General features: G+C 34.2%; 1 protein-coding gene across 1 annotated transcript in view; it reads right to left on the bottom strand.

Annotated features, from left to right (window-relative positions):
• Positions 1 to 4,345: 4,345 nt before the first annotated feature.
• LOC132560316 (forkhead box protein P1-like) overlaps positions 4,346 to 22,158 on the bottom strand; it is a 40,216-nt gene continuing 22,403 nt past the window's right edge. Inside the window, exons 5-14 of the mRNA XM_060224987.1 lie at positions 18,509 to 18,700; positions 17,492 to 17,636; positions 16,986 to 17,073; positions 14,778 to 14,885; positions 13,908 to 14,324; positions 13,568 to 13,669; positions 13,175 to 13,296; positions 11,586 to 11,658; positions 10,918 to 11,060; positions 4,346 to 7,056 (exon numbers count right to left, since the gene is read on the bottom strand). Coding sequence (XP_060080970.1) covers positions 6,729 to 7,056; positions 10,918 to 11,060; positions 11,586 to 11,658; positions 13,175 to 13,296; positions 13,568 to 13,669; positions 13,908 to 14,324; positions 14,778 to 14,885; positions 16,986 to 17,073; positions 17,492 to 17,636; positions 18,509 to 18,700 — 1,718 coding nt within the window. The 3' untranslated portion in view covers positions 4,346 to 6,728. The remainder of the gene's footprint in view (positions 7,057 to 10,917; positions 11,061 to 11,585; positions 11,659 to 13,174; positions 13,297 to 13,567; positions 13,670 to 13,907; positions 14,325 to 14,777; positions 14,886 to 16,985; positions 17,074 to 17,491; positions 17,637 to 18,508; positions 18,701 to 22,158) is intronic.

Below are 22,158 nucleotides of genomic sequence, written 5' to 3'. Positions count from 1 at the left end.
AAGAAAATAAATTATGCTCAAACATGTAATTTTCCTATAAAAATATAGTATATTCTTTCTCCTCCCCAAGAGGAAATGTGAGACCCTAGGATCAGGAAATTTACACTTTTATTAAGCACCCTAAGAAAATTCCATCCATGAAAAGTATTTGGTTCTGCATTATCTAGGTACCGAGAAGAAGATTTTTGAAACGTCTGTCAATTTTATCCCAATTTGGCCTCACCCAAGAGCCCCTGAGGTTCAGTCGATGTCAATATGTGCATCTCATGAAACTGTCATCTTAAACTAATAATTCTAATCAGGTTTGAACTATTCCAATGAAAAATAAACGAATGATGTTCATAACTATGATTTTCCTATTTAAACAATAGTAAAATTTATCCCCTCCCCTGGGGAAATGTAAGGCCCTGGGGTCATGAATTTTACAAGTTTGATAAAGTATTTGAAGGCTTTCCATCCATGAAGAGTGCTGGATTCTATTATACCCGAGATTCAAGAAGTAGATCTTTGAAATTTCAATCAATTTTCAATTTAACCTTCTTTGGCCCCGCCCCTCATGCCTCTGGGGGTTGGGGACCATATCATTTACAATTTTGGTGTGCCTTTAGCTGGACAAAAGGGGATTGAAACAAGTCACCCTGAGACTCTGTCTCATGTAACCTAAATAGCATTTGAAATATGTTCAAACAATATAACGTAAAGGGTTCGAGCAATGTTATCCAATATAATCTTGGCCTTGTCCTAAGTCTTGTCTTATTGTCTGAAAGCAAGCTAAAATAGGTTTTTTAAATTCAAGAGTATTGGAATATTTCAAAATCTAATGCCTGCGGGTCTTTTTAAAACGCTGCCAATTCCTCTCAGCTTTTTACCACAGAGACATAATTCCAGCTTCTTTTATGAGATATGGAAATAAGCCTGCATGAACTTAGTAACATGGGAGTCTTTAAAAATATCTTCGCAAATAAAAACAGAACAAGTTTTTTCTCCAGCATACTGCAATTTTATTTCTGACTCTGGAAATGATTACTCATGTTTGAAAATGACATAAGAATAGATACAGACAGTGTCAGACAAAGGGATGATATATAAATGCACCGGTCTATGAAGTGATGTAAAACTTGATGTGATTGGATGATCATTTAACAACAGATAATCGAATGATGAGAAACCTGCTGCTATTGGTCCAAAAAAAGTCAACATTTGTGCAAAGTTCTAAATGAAAACAGATTAAGCATGTCAGTGAATCACCTGCAATCAACACATGGTGAAATATCATCATCACATGACAGACACATGATCAATTCTAATCTTCATGCGACTGACCAAGTTGTAATGAAAAATTGTTACTATGTGACTTTTGTATTTAAAATAATTGATGACACTTAACACCAAACAAAAGTGCCAAATAAAATCCTTACTTTTCTATGAAAAACATGATAAAAATACTCATTTGGAGGAAAATTACAAACAAAACACACATGAACCGCACAAGTTTAAAACTCAGCAGTTTGAAGTGAAGACTTAAGTCAGCATTCTTTTTTTTGATGAGTTCACCTTTTTTTTTTTTATATAAAAAGACCTGTTTTTTTTCACTTTTTACCTGAGACATACCAACAAACAATTTCTCAAGAAAATGTCAACATTATGCACAAATGATGCAATATAAATTAGCGGGCAAACAATGTGACTAGACAGACAGTAAACAGAGAGCGATTGAGGCATGTCACCATAGCTCTGAACCCTTTGGGTTTCAAGGTGAAAATCAGTTATAAAATACCTTACTAATTTATAATCAGTTAAAGGGTCCTAACCAGGTTATGCTCTGTTATCTAACCACTGAGGAAAGGGAACCTAGTGATGTTTCTCAAATATATACACCCAACCAAGTTATAGACTCCTTAGCAGTTTCCCTATTCATGCTAATCAAAATTTCAAAATTATGTTGTCAAAAATATTTCAGTACATGTTCAAACTTGCCCATCGAGGCAGTTTCATCCCTGGTGATGACAGAAAGTACTAGTCTGTTTTCTAAGTCTGGTAAAAGTGTTCAGTAAAGGCAAGAACAAAATAAGTTGTCTTCCCTTGATTAAAAACACTACTGAATTAAACAATGAATACTCCCTCCTTAATAAGTCTATTAAATCTGAGGGATATATTTCAAGAACCAAGAAAAATCTGGCTAGACTTAGTCTGCAAAATACACTAGAAGAAAGAAGAACAGAGATCAATATATATATATATGTATATATATATACAGCTGATACATGATTACATCACTGACATAAAAAATCATAACAACAATACTTTAAGCAGTTTTGACAACTTCCGGTAGATAACCATGTGACTTCTACACTTATTTTGTAATTTTAATATTTGATTGTCAAATAGGGTTATATAAATCTCCTGAAAAAACTGTAGTTCTAGTCACAACAATAAACATCACTAACAAAAGGGAGGTGCCCTATACGCAGTGCTGAACGTCAGAATACCAGCTCCTGGTCAAGTATCAATTTGGAGGGCAGCTACAGTCGATACACCAGCAGGAAGATAACTCCCTGTCCACAACCTGTATCCATCATCAAACTAGTGTGTTATGTTGTGTACTGTATTTAATCCTGTCTCCTCCAGGTATCTAACAAAAATAAAACACTATATGTTTTAACTGCCACCATAGTAACGGCCAGGAGAAGGTTCAAAATATAATGCTAAAATCTAATACAAAAGTATAGGGTATCATAATGCCACGCTTAGGTCAGATCTATATGTAAACATGTTGGCCCTGTCCTGATCTATAATCTAAATGACTTGAATTATTCAATCATTTGTAATGGCCAGATATAATACCTCTTTGTTTGGTAACATGTTGTCAGGAGAATGAGGTGTTGTCTTTGGTTTACTTAATACACATAAATATCAATGTCTTCATCTACCTTTATATGAATACTGTACTTTTCCATTTCCATCTTATAAAAGTGGGTGCCAAATGCACTGATAAGTAAAGCTATATCAAATGATAATTAGATTATTTCCCTTGTTATATTTTCAAGGAAATGAAAAACTCCTTTTGTTCTCAGGAAAAAAAAAGAAAAAAATAAACAGGTAAATACACAAGCTTTCCCTTAAACAATGGCCAGGAAGGCATATCCATAGAATACATTCTGAATACCAAAAAACTGTATTCAAAATACTGAACGAAGCACTTTTGAAATCCATAAGATATATATACATGTATACATACAAGTCATGGAAATATATTACCTTAAAAGTATTTTACCTAGTAATCAAATTTACAACCTGACTACCAGTAAAAATGTCTGTGAACAATCTATATACATCCCACACATCAACCAATATTGGACTATATCAATCCATAGTCAATGCACTTCTACGGAACAAAAAATTGAGATCCAAAATAATTTGACATAGTATAAAACGAACACAACATAGTGACACAGACATACCCATCCTACACACACCTCCTTTGCTCTATAAGTTAAGGACATTTTCACAAGGCGTCATATACACAGGTCCCCATCCATAGGACAAAACAAACCAAACTATGAACACAGAGTCTTTGTACACAACAGTTTCTGTGGCACATCAGTAGACAAGATAATCATAAGTGACAACATGTATATAGAGTCTATTTCTCACTCTATCGACACACTAAAAAAAATCAATTTCCATATAAGTTTTGATTTTATACAAATTCTGAGACTGTTTTCATACACTGCAGTTGATCTTGTATTGAAATATGCTCATTTACTGCTAGTAATCTGACAAACAAGGATTTTGTATATACCAGTTACAACTGAACTAAGATCCTGAATTTTTGTTTATGAAAACAATACTTAGAGATTTTAAGAAATACACTGATTCCTATTCCCTGGAGCACGTTTTGATAAAACCAATATATTTACCAAGAGATTTGAAAGTGACAGACTCCTTTTCAAAGTAACCGGTATAGCACATATCAGTTATGATTTTTTTTTTATAGACTAAAAGTTGTAAACTGGCAATTTTATAACATATATCTGAAAATAATGCTAACAGTTGTTCCCAAACCAGTGAAAAATAAAAACGACCAAACAACAAAATTGTAAAAATTAACAAAGCTGACAATAAAAGTGTATAAATTCTCAGGTGCTGTCAGCAATAACATCTAAATAAAAGCATCCAAGTGTAACACAGCTCCAAATCTTCTAGTGATAAGTGACTATTTGGAGTTGATAACTAAAAGGAATAGAAATCACTACCATACAAAAAGATAATCAGTTATCAAATTGTAAAGCAGAACACTTTTAATTCTAAAGAAAATAGTTATTTTCAGAGATAATTACTTTTATCATACTCCTTTTATCATTAAATTGGGATATATTTGCAAATGAATATCAAATGGATAAAAAACTGTATAACAAGAACTTTTTCATGATTTTCCGCTGAAAAGATGCTGTTGATAAAAGCTTGTATTTGTATACAGCTGATGTGTAACTTCTGGTGGTTATACAAATGTATAAGCTAAGAAACAATAGCTACATGCAAGTTATAAATACTTAGAAAATGTTTGCTGTGTTTTTGTCAAAAATTGAGGTACAAAATATTCACAGAATTAATTTTGATGACTACTGTATCACGGGCAAAAAAAGCAGATCTTTGTAGAAATGATATAAATGCTTCACAATTTGATGGTCAACAATCGAACAGTGACAGAGGTAAAAAAAACACAAACTCTGGCAAAATGAAGACGTTATCAAACGATTTAGAATAGAGCGAGATTTTGTTTCAGTATTACTAGTAGACAAGTAATGATTAATTTAGCATGAATTATAAATCCCCTTCGATGTTGATGACACGTAATGTTACAAATGATCCTATTCTCAGGTGTCTGGTTAGCATCAAATGAAAGTTCCACATCAAAAAATATAAAATTTTTGACATGTCATCTTGTGTTACCACAAAACAATCCTTATTGAATCCAAATTCTTTAGTTATGTCTAGGAGAAATAAATAGAATAAACATGAATTAATAGTAGGCAATCCATCAATGTTGATCGTAGCATATCTATCACCAAAGAAGTTATCAATCAGGCAATTTATATATAGCACAGCACTGACACATCAAAAATAACTTACAAATGAAAATTAACAAAAAACTATACTGATGACTCAAAATTAACAATTTAGCATGAAATTTGTTTATTACTGTGATAAGATGAGTTCCTTCAGTGCATAGCTACCTGTGATCCGAGAAAACTGCTTCACAATGTGTTACTTTAACAAAGGTGAGGCAGACATTAGTCAGTTCAAGCATTCAAATAAAAACCTTCAGGACAAGACAAGACCCAACAAAATTAAAAGTTTAACAGGAAGCAGATGTATTTATATCATATATTGTTCATTACATAAAAATGTCATTATGAATTTTTAATTAAACTACTCATTCAAGGTAATAAAGACTTAATCAAAACTTAACATTAAAAATAATGGAAATTTTGAAATAACTTGACTTAGAAAGAAAACAATAATTTGGACTTGATCAAAGATGAATTCCTACTGTGGAATCTTGATACCAATGCCAACACATATCCAGTACCACAAAACAAGATTTTCACCCTGCATACCATTTATTGACATTTGTAATCAACGATTTTTAATCTTGGACCAACTAAAGAGCTTCAAATTCAATTCCTTTTCTTTTTGCAATCCAAATTAGCTTGCATTATTTCAAGAATTTGTTTCCGACATGTTTTTAGCTCCCAATATTGAATCATATGAACAATGTTCCATGAATTTTCACTGAGAACAAACACTAAAGCACAGTGAAATAAAGCTCTTCAGTATATGATTTTCATACACACACGAAAGAAGAGAAAAGTCACAAAGAAAAAAAAAAACGACAAAGGAAAAAATATATTGCAACAAGATTTGATTGATTATTGCACTCCAAAACAGCACACTCATGTTGAAAAAGAAAACAAAATTCTATGATTTCAATTCTGTTCCAAACATATTACAAGAGTCATGGCTATGACTGAGCAGAAAATACCAAGATGAAATGACTCGAAAAATAAATAACCTATTTATCCCTTACGCTGAAAGAAGTGAAATCTTTATCAAAATCCACCATAATATCTGGATACAAGCAATATAGATACAACAGTAGAAGTTCTATATCTCTAAAAATTTTAATTGCTTTTGGAGGTTTGTAACACTTAAAAGTCTGAAGGTAGATAAGGTTATAGCAAATTAAATACAGCACAAATGCACAGCTTTTAATAGTAATTGTTTGTGGAAAGTTTTCATGTAATAATTGGTTGTTTAAAAATTGGAATTGATTTCTACCTTTGGCCTGATTGAACAATATATATATAATGTGTATATATATAGATAAAAAAACCCTAATGATTCGATTTTTCAAACTTTAAAGATAACAATAAGAAAATCCAAGTGAGCACTATAGCATAAATATACTCATGGATCCTTCTCACACTCCAACAAATTGTCAAAAGTCTGTTTGATTGATGTTCACATAAAACTATAATACACTATAATACAACGCAGCACGACCTCGTCATTCACTGCATGCGCCTTTCATAATTTAACTATTTACAACAGTTAATCAATGCAGATCTTCAAACAAAATTGGTCTAAAAAAAGAACAAACCGTCAATATCTGCAAAATTTAATTTATACAACAGTAATCCCCATTTACAACTCAACTAACAACCTCACGAGGCCATGGTACTGGTAGCCACAACCTGTTGGAGCACTGCTTCCTGCGTCTGTGATTGCTGGGGCTGCAGTGATTGAAGGTAAAGCTCCTGATTGGGTGATAATTGTCCATAAGGAGACACTGATTGTTGTGACCTTTGCATGTCCTCACATGCTGTTTCCATGGCTGCCTCTGCCTCCTCAAATTCTTCCTCTGAACCAGTCAGACCTTCCTCCAGGTCACGGGTCTCTTCTTCCTCCGCTCTGTCCAGCGGAGAGTGGCCATTTTCTATGAAGGTTTCAGATTCCAGTTCTGGCTCTGCCTTGATTCCCATGAGTTCATCCCTAAAAAAGAGAATATTCTCTGTAGATAATATTGTATATATTAAACTTGAACAAGAAAGCTTGTAGATCTGCAAATATACAGAGGACTGTATCATCATCCCAAAGTCATCAGCATTGGTATTTACTTTACATATCATCTTATGACATTACAACTGGACAATAATTTATAAAATCTGAAGTAATAATTCGAAGTTTTATATATCAAACTGTCTAATTTTATCATCAAATCATTTTAAACATTCCAACTTATTTCATCAAATATTGAACATAAGCTGGTAAATAAATATTCTGCTAAGATAATATTGTTACATCACATCTAGATATAAAAACAAATATTGCTAAAACACATTCAAATCACTTCTTTATTATCATATATAGCATGACATGTACTAATGTCAACACCTACTTCAAGCCCCCTCTCATGTTAACCTTTATTTGCTGAATTTTATATCACAGATACAAAATGAAAGTCGTACTTTCTTATCGGAAATGGATCTTTTTGAATCTTAAACTGCACAAACAATCTGTATGAGCATTAATAAAATTGAAGTAAAAACTAGCTGAGACTTTACATAAACGATAAAATATGGGGATGATTATGGGCCCCTAAGGGATCTACGCTCAAGTGATTCACCGAATTGTGCACTCGAGGGAAACAGACTGTACAAACACTGATGTGCCCATATATTTGTGTAAATAAATACCACCTCGCGCGACGGTTGATCTCATTCATTGTCATTCATCTTACTTTTTCCTCAATCATTACCATAATGTAATATTTCACAAGTCTACAATGATTTCCTATTTTGTAGCTACATGTATATCTATGTACATGATAATGAGACACTGCCAGCGTTCTTACCATATTAAATATTTAATATTTATACATACATAGAAATACCGTGTTACCAAACCAACCTAGAATATTGTAGTAAATAATATAAAAAGTTTTAATAATGAAAAATAGATCAATTAAGCAAACTAAAAGATCAATAAATTGTAATTAAATGATGTAAAAATTCACATCAATATAAAATTGAATAATTAATTTATTTATAAAATTGGTAACTTTTTCTAAACATTTTTGTTTGTTTTTTCTAAGTTAATGGTTTAATATCTCAGTAATTGACATTAACAATAAAACCAGATAGATGATGTGAAATGTTTTTTAATGGACAGGTTACTATGAAGTCTGATATCCATTACCACATATAGAAAACTGATAGTAAAAAAAACATGTATCTGTTTTTAACATCATAACATTAATATTATTGTGATACTTAGGTCAATGAAAAGGTTGTTTAAACAACCGCCCTCACCACGTCAAAGTCATATTGATGACATCTTGTTTCCGCTTAACAACTATGAAAAATTTAATTATACAAACACACGCCACTTTCATGAGTAAAAATAGCCCCCCTCATTTATCAACATACTTTCTGATATTTATGGGATGTATTTGCTATTATACCTGGATTTGCCAACTCATCTTTTACTGTCGCCTCAGCTAATATATGTATTTATATATCACTGTATCTATAGACTGGTACTGTGACCTATGTTAAGTCATGATCTGCCTTATTTATTATGCCATGGAGCATGCCAATGATATGCAAGTTATGACAGATCCTTGTGAAATTTATTTATTTGCGATACATCTCCTTATACATAAAAGACTTATGATTGTCTAGCAAATGTCAATACTGACCCGCTTAACAAAGTGAACAGTTTGATCTGTATGACATATAATAAACTAACCTGATTCTAATTTGCATACAGTCATCAGTAAGCAGTATATACGAGGGTGTCATGAACTGACATGCCCACTTCCGTTATCCATGGCCTGACATCCATCAATAAGTGATTGACAGCTAGCTGGCCTCAAACGAGATCAGATCAACTTCTCTATCCTTTGATTCTTGTTATTAATTAAATCCCTTGTCAGGCGTTCTTAGATAGTGAATTAATAGATGAAAATACTTTGTTTTTATTTTAAATCCCTGTCAAACATTTCCATTGTTTAATTTTCCATGTAACAAAGAAAGAATATTTCCTTTTGAACTCCTTGAATATCAATGACTTCTATGTAAAATCTGTGACATTTGTTTGTTCTGATAAACAGATAGCAACATGGCACATATTTCAATTTTCATGCCTTTCAATTAAAAAATTTGATTATTTTGGAGTTGAACTTATCTGATGATAAAAGCATCATTGTTCTTTCGATAAATTTGATGTCAAGAGCTTGTCATTTCCTCACAATAACATGATATGAGTAACTTAGGCACTGACAGGTCAGCACAGGCCTTGCCTGTACACTATAAACACAATGATTTAAAGCACAATTATTCAATTATTTTGTGTGTCTTCCCCCCCCCCCTCCCCCCTCCACCAACACTTGCTGTTCAGGTAGACAGAATGTAATGACTAATTACATTAAAATGGTATGCAAAGAACCTTTCCAAGGAAATGATACCAAATAAAAAAAATGGGCAAAGATAATTCAAATTCATACTGTTAGATCATCAAACACTACAAATGATTTTCATCTACAAAACCTTGCTTGCAGTATATGCCCCCTCCCCCTTTATGTAATATGAACATTCACCAAATATAATAAATTAAATGCGTCTAACAGAAATTAAAGTGTTTACATGCAGTTTGATGTCCTTATAATACCCTAGGTCATATAAGGTCAGAATACGCCTGCCACATATATTTCAGCTGTATTCGGCAGTGACAGAGAACAGCTGTATTATAGCATGTGCAGTAATTTGACGGAAATACTCTCTAAATTTACTTCAATATTACGTTTAGAAACAGAAATAGTTGAAATGAGTGATTTTTACATGTTGTAATGAACAAGTTGATTTATGAAAATTCATAAAACTGCTGTTATAGCCAATGAAATTTAAAACTATATTTCTGTGCAGAGCAATGCTTTTTGCATCTGTCATCAGACAAAATTCAGCATATCGTGATGGTCAGGTAAACACAGATTGAACAAAAAACTGTTTCCATCTTAATGGTAAGCTTTTCAATCAATGTTTGGGACAGAAAGACAAAAGTGACTTTATACTTTTGCCTTTTTTCACCCTCACCACCAAAACACAGCTTATATTTTAAGACACTGACCATGTATTTTCTATATATATATATATATGTCTGTTACAATAGAACTTAGACATGTGAAGCAAGGAACAGTCTGAGTTTCAGTCCACATCAGGTTTGGCCTTTTTTTTGTTTTGTTTTTTTAATCCACTGATGGTACAGCAATGAGCTTGACTGTCGATGGGGACCAAGAATGCACCAAATGGACTACCAATCCACATCCTCACCCAAATGGCTAATCTGTTCATATCCTCATCCAATGGACTAACCTGTCCATAATCTCACCCAGTGGACTATCCTGTCCATACCCTCATCCAATGGACTAACCTGTCCATACCCTCACCCAATGGACTAACTAGTCAATGTATACCTGATCTGTATTGAACACCGTGAAAAGTTAAGAGCAGTAAGCACCAATTTCAATGGTTTGGTTTGTGATGACCATTTAACAAAAGTCAGTCTTAGTGGCCATCTTGATTTTTGAAATGCAGACAAATCAAATTTGAGGAAGAAAGTGAGAAAAAAGAAAAAAGCAAGGGATAGGGTAGAGAATGAGAGAACAGATGACAAAAGGACAGAACAAAATACTTGGGGAAAGACCGATAAAATCATGGTGGAAAAGTGGAAAAAAGGATTAGGGGAAGTGGAATCTGTAAAATGACATGGGTAAAGCAGAGAAAGTGGAACAAGAAAACACAGGTGAGAGTGAGAGCAGGGAGAGGGGGATGGTAAGAGGATATCTACACATACCTAGGAGGTAGTTCTAGCTTAGCTAGACTGTCAGAACTGCTGTTTCGACTGGACTTCATGGAGAGGTCTTCCACACCATCCACAGACACATTACCATTACACATCTGATGATTCATCATGCTGTTAGCCTGCTCTAGTGCCACCTAAGTAAAAGATAGAAGGTATTATATAATGAGAGCTGCTGTAAACTTTCACACAACAAACTTCCTTATTAGGATAAAAGAATGAAACTTACTCTAAAATATTTACAGCAAAAGGGAAAACTTCAGGGCTTCCAATTCAGTATTATTGACATGAAACTAAAATCAATCAGATCATTTTTAAAGATAGTTTTGTTTAATAGCCTTTTCATTGAACCCTTCAGACAAAATGTTACTATTGTTTTTTTCCTTTCAAATCAAGCAAAACCAAAAATTCAAAATCTAAAATATGCTGACTTGTACTTTCAATCAAATTACATTTAATCTTGGATTTGCAACTCATGTAAATCTGCACACAAAAAACAACAAAACATAAGTGCATATGACTTCCCATTAGCACTTACTTTTAACAAATTCATAATTCAAGTTTTAGGAATGAAAGAGTTAAGAAGAAAGAGCAAAGTCTTCGTCAATGTAAAACCTGGAAATAATGACAATGAAGACAGTCAGTATGCTTTTAGTACTTACCCGTAAACTGGCATTGAGATTATCACCAAACACTGAATGTTCATTCTGCATAGAGGGGCTTTTAGATAAATTCCTGTAAAGTGACAATGGGAAAGACTTATAATCATATATCTATTTCAGAGTTGGTTTTAAAAAGTTTTCAACAAAATTACAATACTTATATCATAATTCAATCACTAAAATTTAATCATGATGATTAATTTACAGTTTTCAGCTAAATACTTCCAATAGGTCAGTATAGGTCAGTTCCTGGAGATTTCCTAACAAATGCCCTAAAATTTCATTTCAGTTTTGAATGCTATACTTCACATTTACGTTTTCTGATAATTAACTTTCTTTTATTATGACTGAATTTTCCTAAGGAATTCTATACAAATCTTTTACAAAACAATATCCAGGACGACACATTTTCTGAATTTTTTAAATAAATATATTGCTAGAAGAAATGTAATGAATTGTTAAACAAAAAAAAGGAAAGCAATTTTAGGTGCTTTATTCATAGAAAAATTAATATACATGTATTCAATCACAAAAGATGCGCATGAATTCAGAGCATGTCGCTCACTTGTTTAATCAATAATTATAATACAGCTCTCTCACATAACCTGACAGAAAGTCACATCATAGTCCATATATAGGACACAAGATAATTACTCTACCAATGACAACATTTAGCTGGAAGAGTTTTATAAATGCTAATCAGTACAGCAGTGACAGGTATTGAACAGTATATCTGTCCATCTTTCTGGACGACTGTCTGGAATACAAGCTACATATTATAGTCCCATCATGGTCATAAATAAACTTTTAATAAGGCCGACACGGAAATGAATTAATAGGATTCTAAATCAATACAAAATATATATTTCAGTCTAATTTGATATGTAGAGAGCTGATCAGAATATGAGCAGCAAGCACAACAAATCGAAATGTAACAATTAATCAGCAGTTAAATTGACAGGTGAATACAGATATATCATACGTAATGCACCAATCAATACGATGTAAGGATAGGAAGCTAGGGAACTATGGCCCTGTCTAATGCTAGGATCAAAACCAAAATGATTATTGTAGGCGGACACAAAAACCATGTATGATTACAGAGCTGTAACTAATGAAACAGAGCTCATCATTTATTTCAATGTTCAAAGGATTAAAATCTCAAGACCTCTGGCTTACTCAACTGATCAAGTTATTACAAGAAAAGTTTCTCTAGTCGAGCAGTGTATTGCAGCTAATAGTTTACCATAATTACACTTACTGTAAACTTAGTGAGTTTTGAGACTCTTTATTTTTGCAGTTTTACATGTGTACTATCCAAAACTTTGTTCACAAAACATTAAATGTTATTTATTATTTACATAATTACAAAGATATTTTAATATACCAAAGAGATGGAGATGGCTTAATATAAGATTATAAATTCATGTAAAGGTGTGAATCTCAGGAATTTTTTAAAAGGACACAAATAACAAAGCTACCTTAAAATGGGTGTCATCAGAAATCTAATACCAAAACTCAACACAGCTGATAACAAACACATCTGTCTTTTGATAACAGAATAATAGGAGAAGCAAACAATGACATACCCTCCCAACTTCTGAGGTCTTCTCTTGTAGAACTCAATTTCATCCACTGTCCAAACTGCTCCTTTCACATTCTCCACTCTCATAAAACATTTGTGTAGACTGAGGTTGTGTCGCACTGCATTCTATAAAAGAAATAATTACAATACTGCAGTATGGAAGCCTCTAACTTACAATACAAAGAGTTCAATGTTTGATAAATTAATGACTAGTTTGTAAAGATTGTAAGATTGTGAAAGCACATAATATTAAAAATGTTGATAGGAAATAGGTATTGCCAAGAGATTTTTTTCTCTGTTCAAACATCTTCAATCAGGAAAGCATACAAGAGATCTTACTTGTCCTTGAATCTCAGACTTTTGTAATAATAGCTTCTACTTTTAAATATTTTTGTACCTTCCATGTAGCTTCATTCCTGCGGAAGTAGGCAAATGTATTTTGAAACCACTGATAGATCTCGTTAAGGGTAAGCTGTTTGTGTGGTGACTCAATAATGGCCTGGAAGAATGAAACATGCATCGTTTAACATCATTTTTCGTAGCTGCCTGATTAAGGCACAAAAATAAAAGAAGGTTATTCTAATGAAAATTAATATCTTTTAATGATTGGATTGAAAACAATAACTAACCCCCAAAAAATAAGACATTTTGATATAAATTCTCATTGAAGGGAAATTGTTTGCTTTTGATAGTACAGAAAGGCTGAGAATGATCAACAGTGCTGAAGTGATAGATACCTGACGTATCAGCGAGGCATATGTGAACGGTGGGCGAACATCTGTACTTTTGTAGAAGTCTCTGTTTCTTTGGATTTCAGCTGATATGGGCAGGTTACACTTGTCTGATACTCGCCTCCTCATCGGACCAGCACTGGTGGGTGTGGTAGGCAGGGATGCTGCCTGTGACAGAGGAGTTGACGGTTTCGATATGGGCGTCTGACCAAGGGGAGGAGGTATCAATAGTGGCAGGGACATGGGGTTACCAACCAGGCCAACTGGGGTAGGAGGAGCTGAGACAGACATGGACAAGGGAAGATGCGGCAGCTTTAGTGGGCTGGAGGATGTGGACACAGTCACCGACTTGCTGCTGGGACTTGGAAGTTGATTGAGCAGATTGGACGAGGTGATAGGAGGTGAATGTGCGGTCAATGACTTCTGAAATACAACATTGTAATCATTTAAGTCTCATAGCTCTTCAACATGAGATCTTTAAGGTGAGACCTTCATCAACATTGACTCTGATAATCTGGTGAACTCTACCTTAGGTTCTGTTTTGAATACATTCAGTAACTAAAATTTTGTTGTACTTTGACAGGAAAAATTATCATAAATTCATATCACAGGAAAAGTTATCGGAATTCCAGGCTTTCGGAAGATTTATTCAAATTGTTAAACAAACAGCTGTCTGTCTTGGTGATAACAAATTATTAATATCATCCGACTTGTGGCATGATTTATCAATCTGAAATAATTCTTTATTTCACATATTCATTAATTTACATTCAAATAACCTTGGAGATATGTACATGGCCTATCTATAAATTTGTTTTGAATAGTGTTCCTTAGAATGGGTTTTTAAACCAAGATGAACTGTGATAAGACAAGCACCTGTGTTGTTTCTGATGACACAGGCAGCCCAGACTGTGCCTTACTGTCTGTAGGTTTCATATGTAGGTGTTTCATCATCTCCTGTAGTAGGTCCTTTTCTCGTGTTAACTATAATCAAACACGTAATATGGTTAACATCTCTTCTATATATTTGTAACAGTGTCTACATTGACACTAATATACTTTACTGAAATTAAAGTGAAATAAAGAAATTGAACAATAAAAATCATAAATGTACAAATGTTATTATATCACAAGCTTTGTCATTTGTTTAAAAAATTGAGACTTACTTAAACATCTTAATCCTGTTCAATATTATACAAGTAAAGTACTATGGCAATCCTGTTAATTATACAGGACAGGCACCATGACTATCCTGTTAAATATTATACAGGAAAGGTACCATGACTATTCTGTTACATATTATACAGGACAGGTACCATGACTATCCTGTTAAATATTATACAGGAAAGGTACCATGACTATTCTGTTACATATTATACAGGACAGGTACCATGACTATCCTGTTACATATTATACAGGACAGGTACCATGTCTATCCTGTTACATATTATACAGGAACGGTACCATGACTATTCTGTTAAATATTATACAGGAAAGGTACCCTGGCTATCCTGCTAAATATTATACAGGAAAGGTACTATGACTATTCTGCTATATATTATACAGGACAGGTACCATGGCTATCCTGCTAAATATTATACAGGAAAGGTACTATGACTATTCTGCTAAATATTATACAGGACAGGTACTATAAGCATATATGGGTATTTGTTTGTTTAATTGGATTTATTGCCCCATGAATGGCTAGGGTCATTTTCATACAGTGTCTACTTATAGTAGCTGGTGGCTATTTCACAACATACAGGAGACTCATCCAATGTAATTGGGATGAAGTATCTTGCCTGAGGACACACCCACATCAGTTCAGACTAGTTAGCTTCTCATCTTTCTGAGAAACACAAACTGCAACTGGTATGGAGTGTCAAACCACGCACCTCAAATCTTCAACTATGGTTGCCAAGGCAAACACTTTAACTACTTCAACTATCAAGGCCCATATTTCATTGCCAGACAAATATGATAGAGAATGATATAGAGAAAACAGTTTACTACATAAACTGTACATAGCAACCAGGCTATTCTGATGCCAATATGATATTCAATTCCAGTTCACCTGCAACAGTATTCCGTCAAAAATTAGTAACCTAATTATCAGTGTTCAAATAGGAGCACAGTTGGCAGTATTATCAGGTTAACACAGCTGCCTTATAATGGTACAATAGTGATAAATATAGTTGTTAGCAGTGTATATGCAATTAACAACATTTGACTGATTGTCATTTAGGTCACTAGACTCTGCACCAGCTAGCTGGAAAACACTTCACTTGTAGAGTCAAAATGGTCAGTGTTTTTACCAAGTCTGTCAGAGCTGATCAAGTTTTAAATTTATGTGTAAGTGCTACCTGAAATATCAATAAATTCAACCCTACAGTATAGATCCTAATAAACTGTAAACATTTTTCATTTGCAGCACACACAGTCAGCTGTGACATTAAAAATCTGCGCTTGATTCCTGACTTAGTGTGAACAATTTTCATTTGCAGCACACATAGTAAGCTTTGACATTTAAAAGCAACACTTGATTCCTGACTTACTAACAGGTAAGTTGCCTCCACAGGTGACATAGTCCATGCAATATTATTAACACCAGGGATTGACCTACTGCCCCAAATACTGAGTAGACAGTCACTTACGTCATAAATTGACCTACTGACCTTAATAATGAGTCGCCAATTTACACAAAATACATAATCATGCCTCATGCACAGTCACTAAATATGTCATAGATTGACCTAATGCTATAAATATTATGAAAACTGGTTAAAGCATGATGATGATAAGAAAAATAATTTTTATTGAATTGAGAGTGTGTTTGAAAACGAATACTTTGTATATATTTATGTACATTTTGTAAAATCTTCAAAACTTAAAAAAAGAAAAAGAAAAAAAGAAACCAAGTTAATGCCAAAGTTTACAATGTCACTGTATGCAGTAATCACCTAGCATAGTGATGACCATGAGCCTTACATAATGACATTAAATCTATGTTAACACTGTGGGTCAAGAAAAAGAATTTAGGCTTTGACTGACATTCCATATCTAACACAATCACCTTGAACCTACCTGGATTTCCAGTTGGCTGACAACCTGCATTTGGACACGAGCCTGGGCAGTGCTCCGGTCATCTAAAGTATGCTCAGCACTCAGATGCCTGGAACAAGCAAACATGACTATAGTTATACTTCTGTTTACTGACATGCAGATTTGATATGCTTATGTCAAGTCTATATTTGGTTTTATGTGTTATAGCTCACTATATCTGTAACTCAATGGAGGGAAGGTGGTTGGAAAGTTGAACAAGAAGTAAACAGTTATAACATTTGAATGTCCTGACAAAACAGTGAAACATTCAAAATATTCAGAAGGCATTCAGTGAAGTGGTTAAAATTGTCTAAGATAATAATCAGATCAGAATGTAACAAGCAACCAGTTCTCAGACATACAAAACATATAAGAAAAATCCATGCCTTTCCTGAACCTAATTTCCAATTGTTAATTTCTCAAAAAGAGTCCCATTTTCAAGAATAAAAGCGATTAATCTGAAATCTATGGGAAGTAATGTAACTCACTTGAGGAAACTAATATAGTCCTCGCAATGTGTATCACAACCAGGCCATTTACAAAGGCAGTGACGGAATAATGCATGGTAAGATGATGTAGGACTTGTCTGTTCTTGCTTAACCTGCACTGTGGAATGGCCGAGGGAAGAGTTGCCTGAAATACACAGCAGATTTCATTCATCAAAAGCTAGAAAAATGGACCTTTTATTTGCACATTACAGCATAGATTTTGTAAGAATTCATGGAACCAGATCATGTATGTGTTACTAGATTTTGTAAGAATTCCAGGAACCAAATCATGTATGTGTTACTAGATTTTGTAAGAATTCCAGGAACCAGATCATGTATGTGTTACTAGATTTTGTAAGAATTCCAGGAACCAGATCATGTATGTGTTACTAGATTTTGTAAGAATTCCAGGAACCAGATCATGTATGTGTTACTAGATTTTGAAAGAATTCATGGAACCAGATCATGTATGTGTTACTAGATTTTGTAAGAATTCATGGAACCAGATCATGTATGTGTTACTAGATTTTGTAAGAATTCATGGAACCAGATCATGTATGTGTTACTAGATTTTGTAAGAATTCATGGAACCAGATCATGTATGTGTTACTAGATTTTGTAAGAATTCATGGAACCAGATCATGTATGTGTTACTAGATTTTGTAAGAATTCATGGAACCAGATCATGTATGTGTTACTAGATTTTGTAAGAATTCATGGAACCAGATCATGTATGTGTTACTAGATTTTGTAAGAATTCATGGAACCAGATCATGTATGTGTTACTAGATTTTGTAAGAATTCCAGGAACCAGATCATGTATGTGTTACTAGATTTTGTAAGAATTCCAGGAACCAGATCATGTATGTGTTACTAGATTTTGTAAGAATTCCAGGAACCAGATCATGTATGTGTTACTAGATTTTGTAAGAATTCCAGGAACCAAATCATGCAGGAGTGTTGCTATAAAAGTTGCCATCACTTCTGATTTCTTGTTCAAAATTTAGTTTTGCCTACCTTGGTTGAGGTAGGTTTCTGTGATGCCATTGGTTGCCCAGCTGGTAGGTGGGGTTGGGAAGGAGAGAGATGGCAATCCACCGCCCAGTGACGTTGGAACAGCACCGTTAGCATTGTTTTTCATGTCATCCAAGCCCGACTGACTAGCCACCTCCTTCCATAGCTGCTGTATCTCCCCCGGTGACATCATACCTGGTAAGAGAAATGGTCTAGTTGCACTCATGTACATGGATGGGAAAAGGAGATTCCTGTCCATCAAAAGTGACATGGCTTATGTTCCCACTGTTGTTGAGTATTCCTAGTAACAAAATGTCTTTAGGATGTACTTTGAACCACAAGCTTTGCTTGACCTTTGCACTTTATATGCACAAAATCCTTTTGAATGTCGTAAATGGATCACTGAATTCGAAGCTTGACATGGACATGACCTTGGCCTTGATACAATAAAATTGACATGTCCACTTTGACCTTGACCTAAAATATAATACTGTCAATTGAACCCATTCATCACAAATTCAATGGGTATGTCAGTTTGTCCTTCACTTTGATCCAATGACCTAGATAATAAGTAGGTCAAGCTAATCCTTGTGCTAAATGACCTTGATCCCTTTCTTGATCCATCAATACCATGTGCTAATTTGAACAACTAATTGAAACAAAAAGGGCTGACTCTGCACTATTTTCAAAATGTATATATATATATCTACATAGCTCCAGCTGTAAAAATTAAGTCACACTAATTTAGCTTCTCTGCCTGCTCCAGTGTTGAAACTCATCAGGTTGGCTTGTGTATCCTCTGCCCTCCCCGATTGGCAAACGTGTGTTTAATCACAGGTTGGTATCTGTTTGTGTTAAAGCCCTCTGGATTGAATTATAACTTCTGCACAAAGTTAACAAACAGAAAATTACAGATTTCCTGTTTGTGGGTGCTGTATATTTTTGCTAACACTTGGCACAAAGGTTTTATAATCCATGGTCGGGATCATTACCGACAGCCTGACAGACAAGGATGCCCAAGCTGGCCTAGAGCACACAACCAGTGTGTGCAAATGTTTCCAGAGTGAAAACAATGCTGGAATTTGTTTATAAGTTGAAATGTTTACAAGATATACACAGGAAAGGCCCTGTCAGATGCTAATAGCCAATGTGTATGGAAAACCAAGCTTTTGTAAACAAGCCTGGTAAACAACTGCTCTTGAATGACTAACAACTGTGTAAACAAATAGGTTGGCCACCCCAACATGGCGTAAACAAACTATGGTATAAATAGCTAGCCTGCACCGGCTCTCTGTTGAAGAAATAAACAAGCCCAGATGAGGAGAGCTGATGACCTGGAAAAATAATCAACTATACTATGTATTCAGCTGCTGACATTATATTTCCTTTCACAGGGTTTTATCTTAAAATTGTACTTGATGTATTATTGATTTTGTATAAAATGTTGCCCATGTAAATACCAGCCAGGAGTTGATGGGGAGATGTACCGCACAACACCTCCTGCCTAGTCTAAGCCATCATAACAATAACACTATTTTAAATTTTTTTTCTTTATTACATAAAAACCAAGTGCTATAGTCAACTCATTCTGTATGAAGGTTATTTTTCCAAATGCTAGCTCTGTCATTACTTTTTTTTAACAAACAAGCATAAAATCAGATGCACTGGTGTTCAAGTGATAATTTCAAACAGGGACTGCACCAAAATAAACATATTTAAAAGCCAGATTATATAACCCACACAAGTTGTACCCTACCATTCTTCAAGCTGAGTTTCAGAACTTATACCAATATTCGTACACTTGACAGCAGTCCACTGATCTAAGTGCTAATGCAATATAAGTGATTGCAGAGTTTTTTGAAAGATCAGAAAAGAAGACAGAGAAAGCAACACGAGGCCAAAGGGTCTGCATTGCTAAACTTGTTTGGTCTCCATTTAATATTGCTTGATCTAATCAGAAGGAGGATTGTTAAGATAGACCCTATTCCACCTAATAGGCCAACTCCCTTGAGGAGAAGTGGCTATCAACATTAGAAAATTAGAAAAACTGACAGCTGGATGCAAAACCTCACTGAACAAAATTTCAATTTTCTGTTCCGTTCAAAATATGCCAGTTCCCTGAAATACATGTTCCTGAAATCTTTAATTTAAAAGGGTTTGTAAGGGTTTGTAGGGACACTGTATACTCCCTATACATTATGTGATAGTAAAGTTACTTTCTAGATTAGTGGGGACCCTGTCCCCTCTATACTATCACATGGTAACCTTTTTCTCTGGATGATTTGGGACCCCTTTTTCTTGTAATATAGTTTTTACAATAAATAATCCTGGATAAGTTGGGACCCCTTTTTCTTGTAATATAGTTTTTACACTAAATAATCCTGGATAAGTTGGGACCCCTTTTTCTTGTAATATAGTTTTTACACTAAATAATCCTGGATAAGTTGGGACCCCTTTTTCTTGTAATATAGTTTTTACACTAAATAATCCTCTGCATTCGGCTGGATCCACAGTACTCTACAGTTTGTTACTAGACAGATATCAATGGTAAAGGAGACAGACAGAAAAGTACTTACAAAACACTTACTTTATCTCTTATTCAAAACCATGACTATAACTAGACAATGCATGTGATCAATCCTGATAATTGAAGTAAAGAACACTATGAATAGTTGATGAATGTAGATGTGTATGAATGCAGCATTTTGTGTGAGATATTATTGTCAGTGGTAAATACACATGAAAACATTTAGTGATAGGGAAATCTGCTAATAAGTGTGTAACATTACTGATGTGGGGCTAGGTAGTTATTAATACTATAGAGGTGGGACTGGGTACCAATTAAGGGACAGTCTTAAGTCAATGGTGGGGTAATCAGCCAAAAGGTGTATAACACTACAGAAAAGGAGCTGGGAACCAATTAATGGAAAGTCTAGAGTCTGGTTGTGAAACAACTTGTAATAAAGTGTTGGACTGTCAAAACTAAGGGAGAGGTAAAAGGTTACAAATTACAATGAAGGTGTGAGTAAAGTCCTTTTGGAAGGATAGAGAAAATGTAAAATATCTGCACATGACACAGAAGAGTAGCATTGCAGGTGGGAGGCTATGAAAAGGGACAGAAAATAGAAGTTCAGATAGGGACAGAGGAAAAGGAAACTGTAAGGGGAAGTAACTAGAGATCATGAGGAGGGAATTTCTGTCTTTGAATTTTGATGGAATGATTTAGTGCGTCACGCATCAAAAGTCCAAAGCAATGTTAGTGAATACCTAATAACCTTGCTAATCCATTGCCATACTCGAACAGTGACCTTCTTGTCTAGGCCCTGACACACTCTGGTTCCGATGCAATTAGCAGGTACCAAAGACTTAATATTTGTAATGTCATTGTATTTTTCCTTTTCACTTGATTGTGTATAATCAACACAAACAACGGCTAACAAGCTTTTCTCCCATTTGTGAATCTTAAGAGCAATGATCATCAAAAAAAACCAGTAATTAATATTTCATGGTTTGTTATGATGTTCCAGGGGATTCTGGTAAGCAAGTTGTATACACAATATTAGCGGATAAAGGTAAACTTCACTTTGCATCAATAAACACACAGTTACCTATTCATATTTCATAAGGGCTTTTGTTCCAACGCTCATTGTTGG

Source organism: Ylistrum balloti, unplaced genomic scaffold (assembly GCF_031769215.1).
Source record: "Ylistrum balloti isolate Yb309-2 unplaced genomic scaffold, AGI_CSIRO_Ybal_v1 Utg371048, whole genome shotgun sequence".
NCBI lineage: Eukaryota > Metazoa > Mollusca > Bivalvia > Pectinida > Pectinidae > Ylistrum > Ylistrum balloti.
This window is presented reverse-complemented; position numbering and strand designations above follow the sequence as displayed.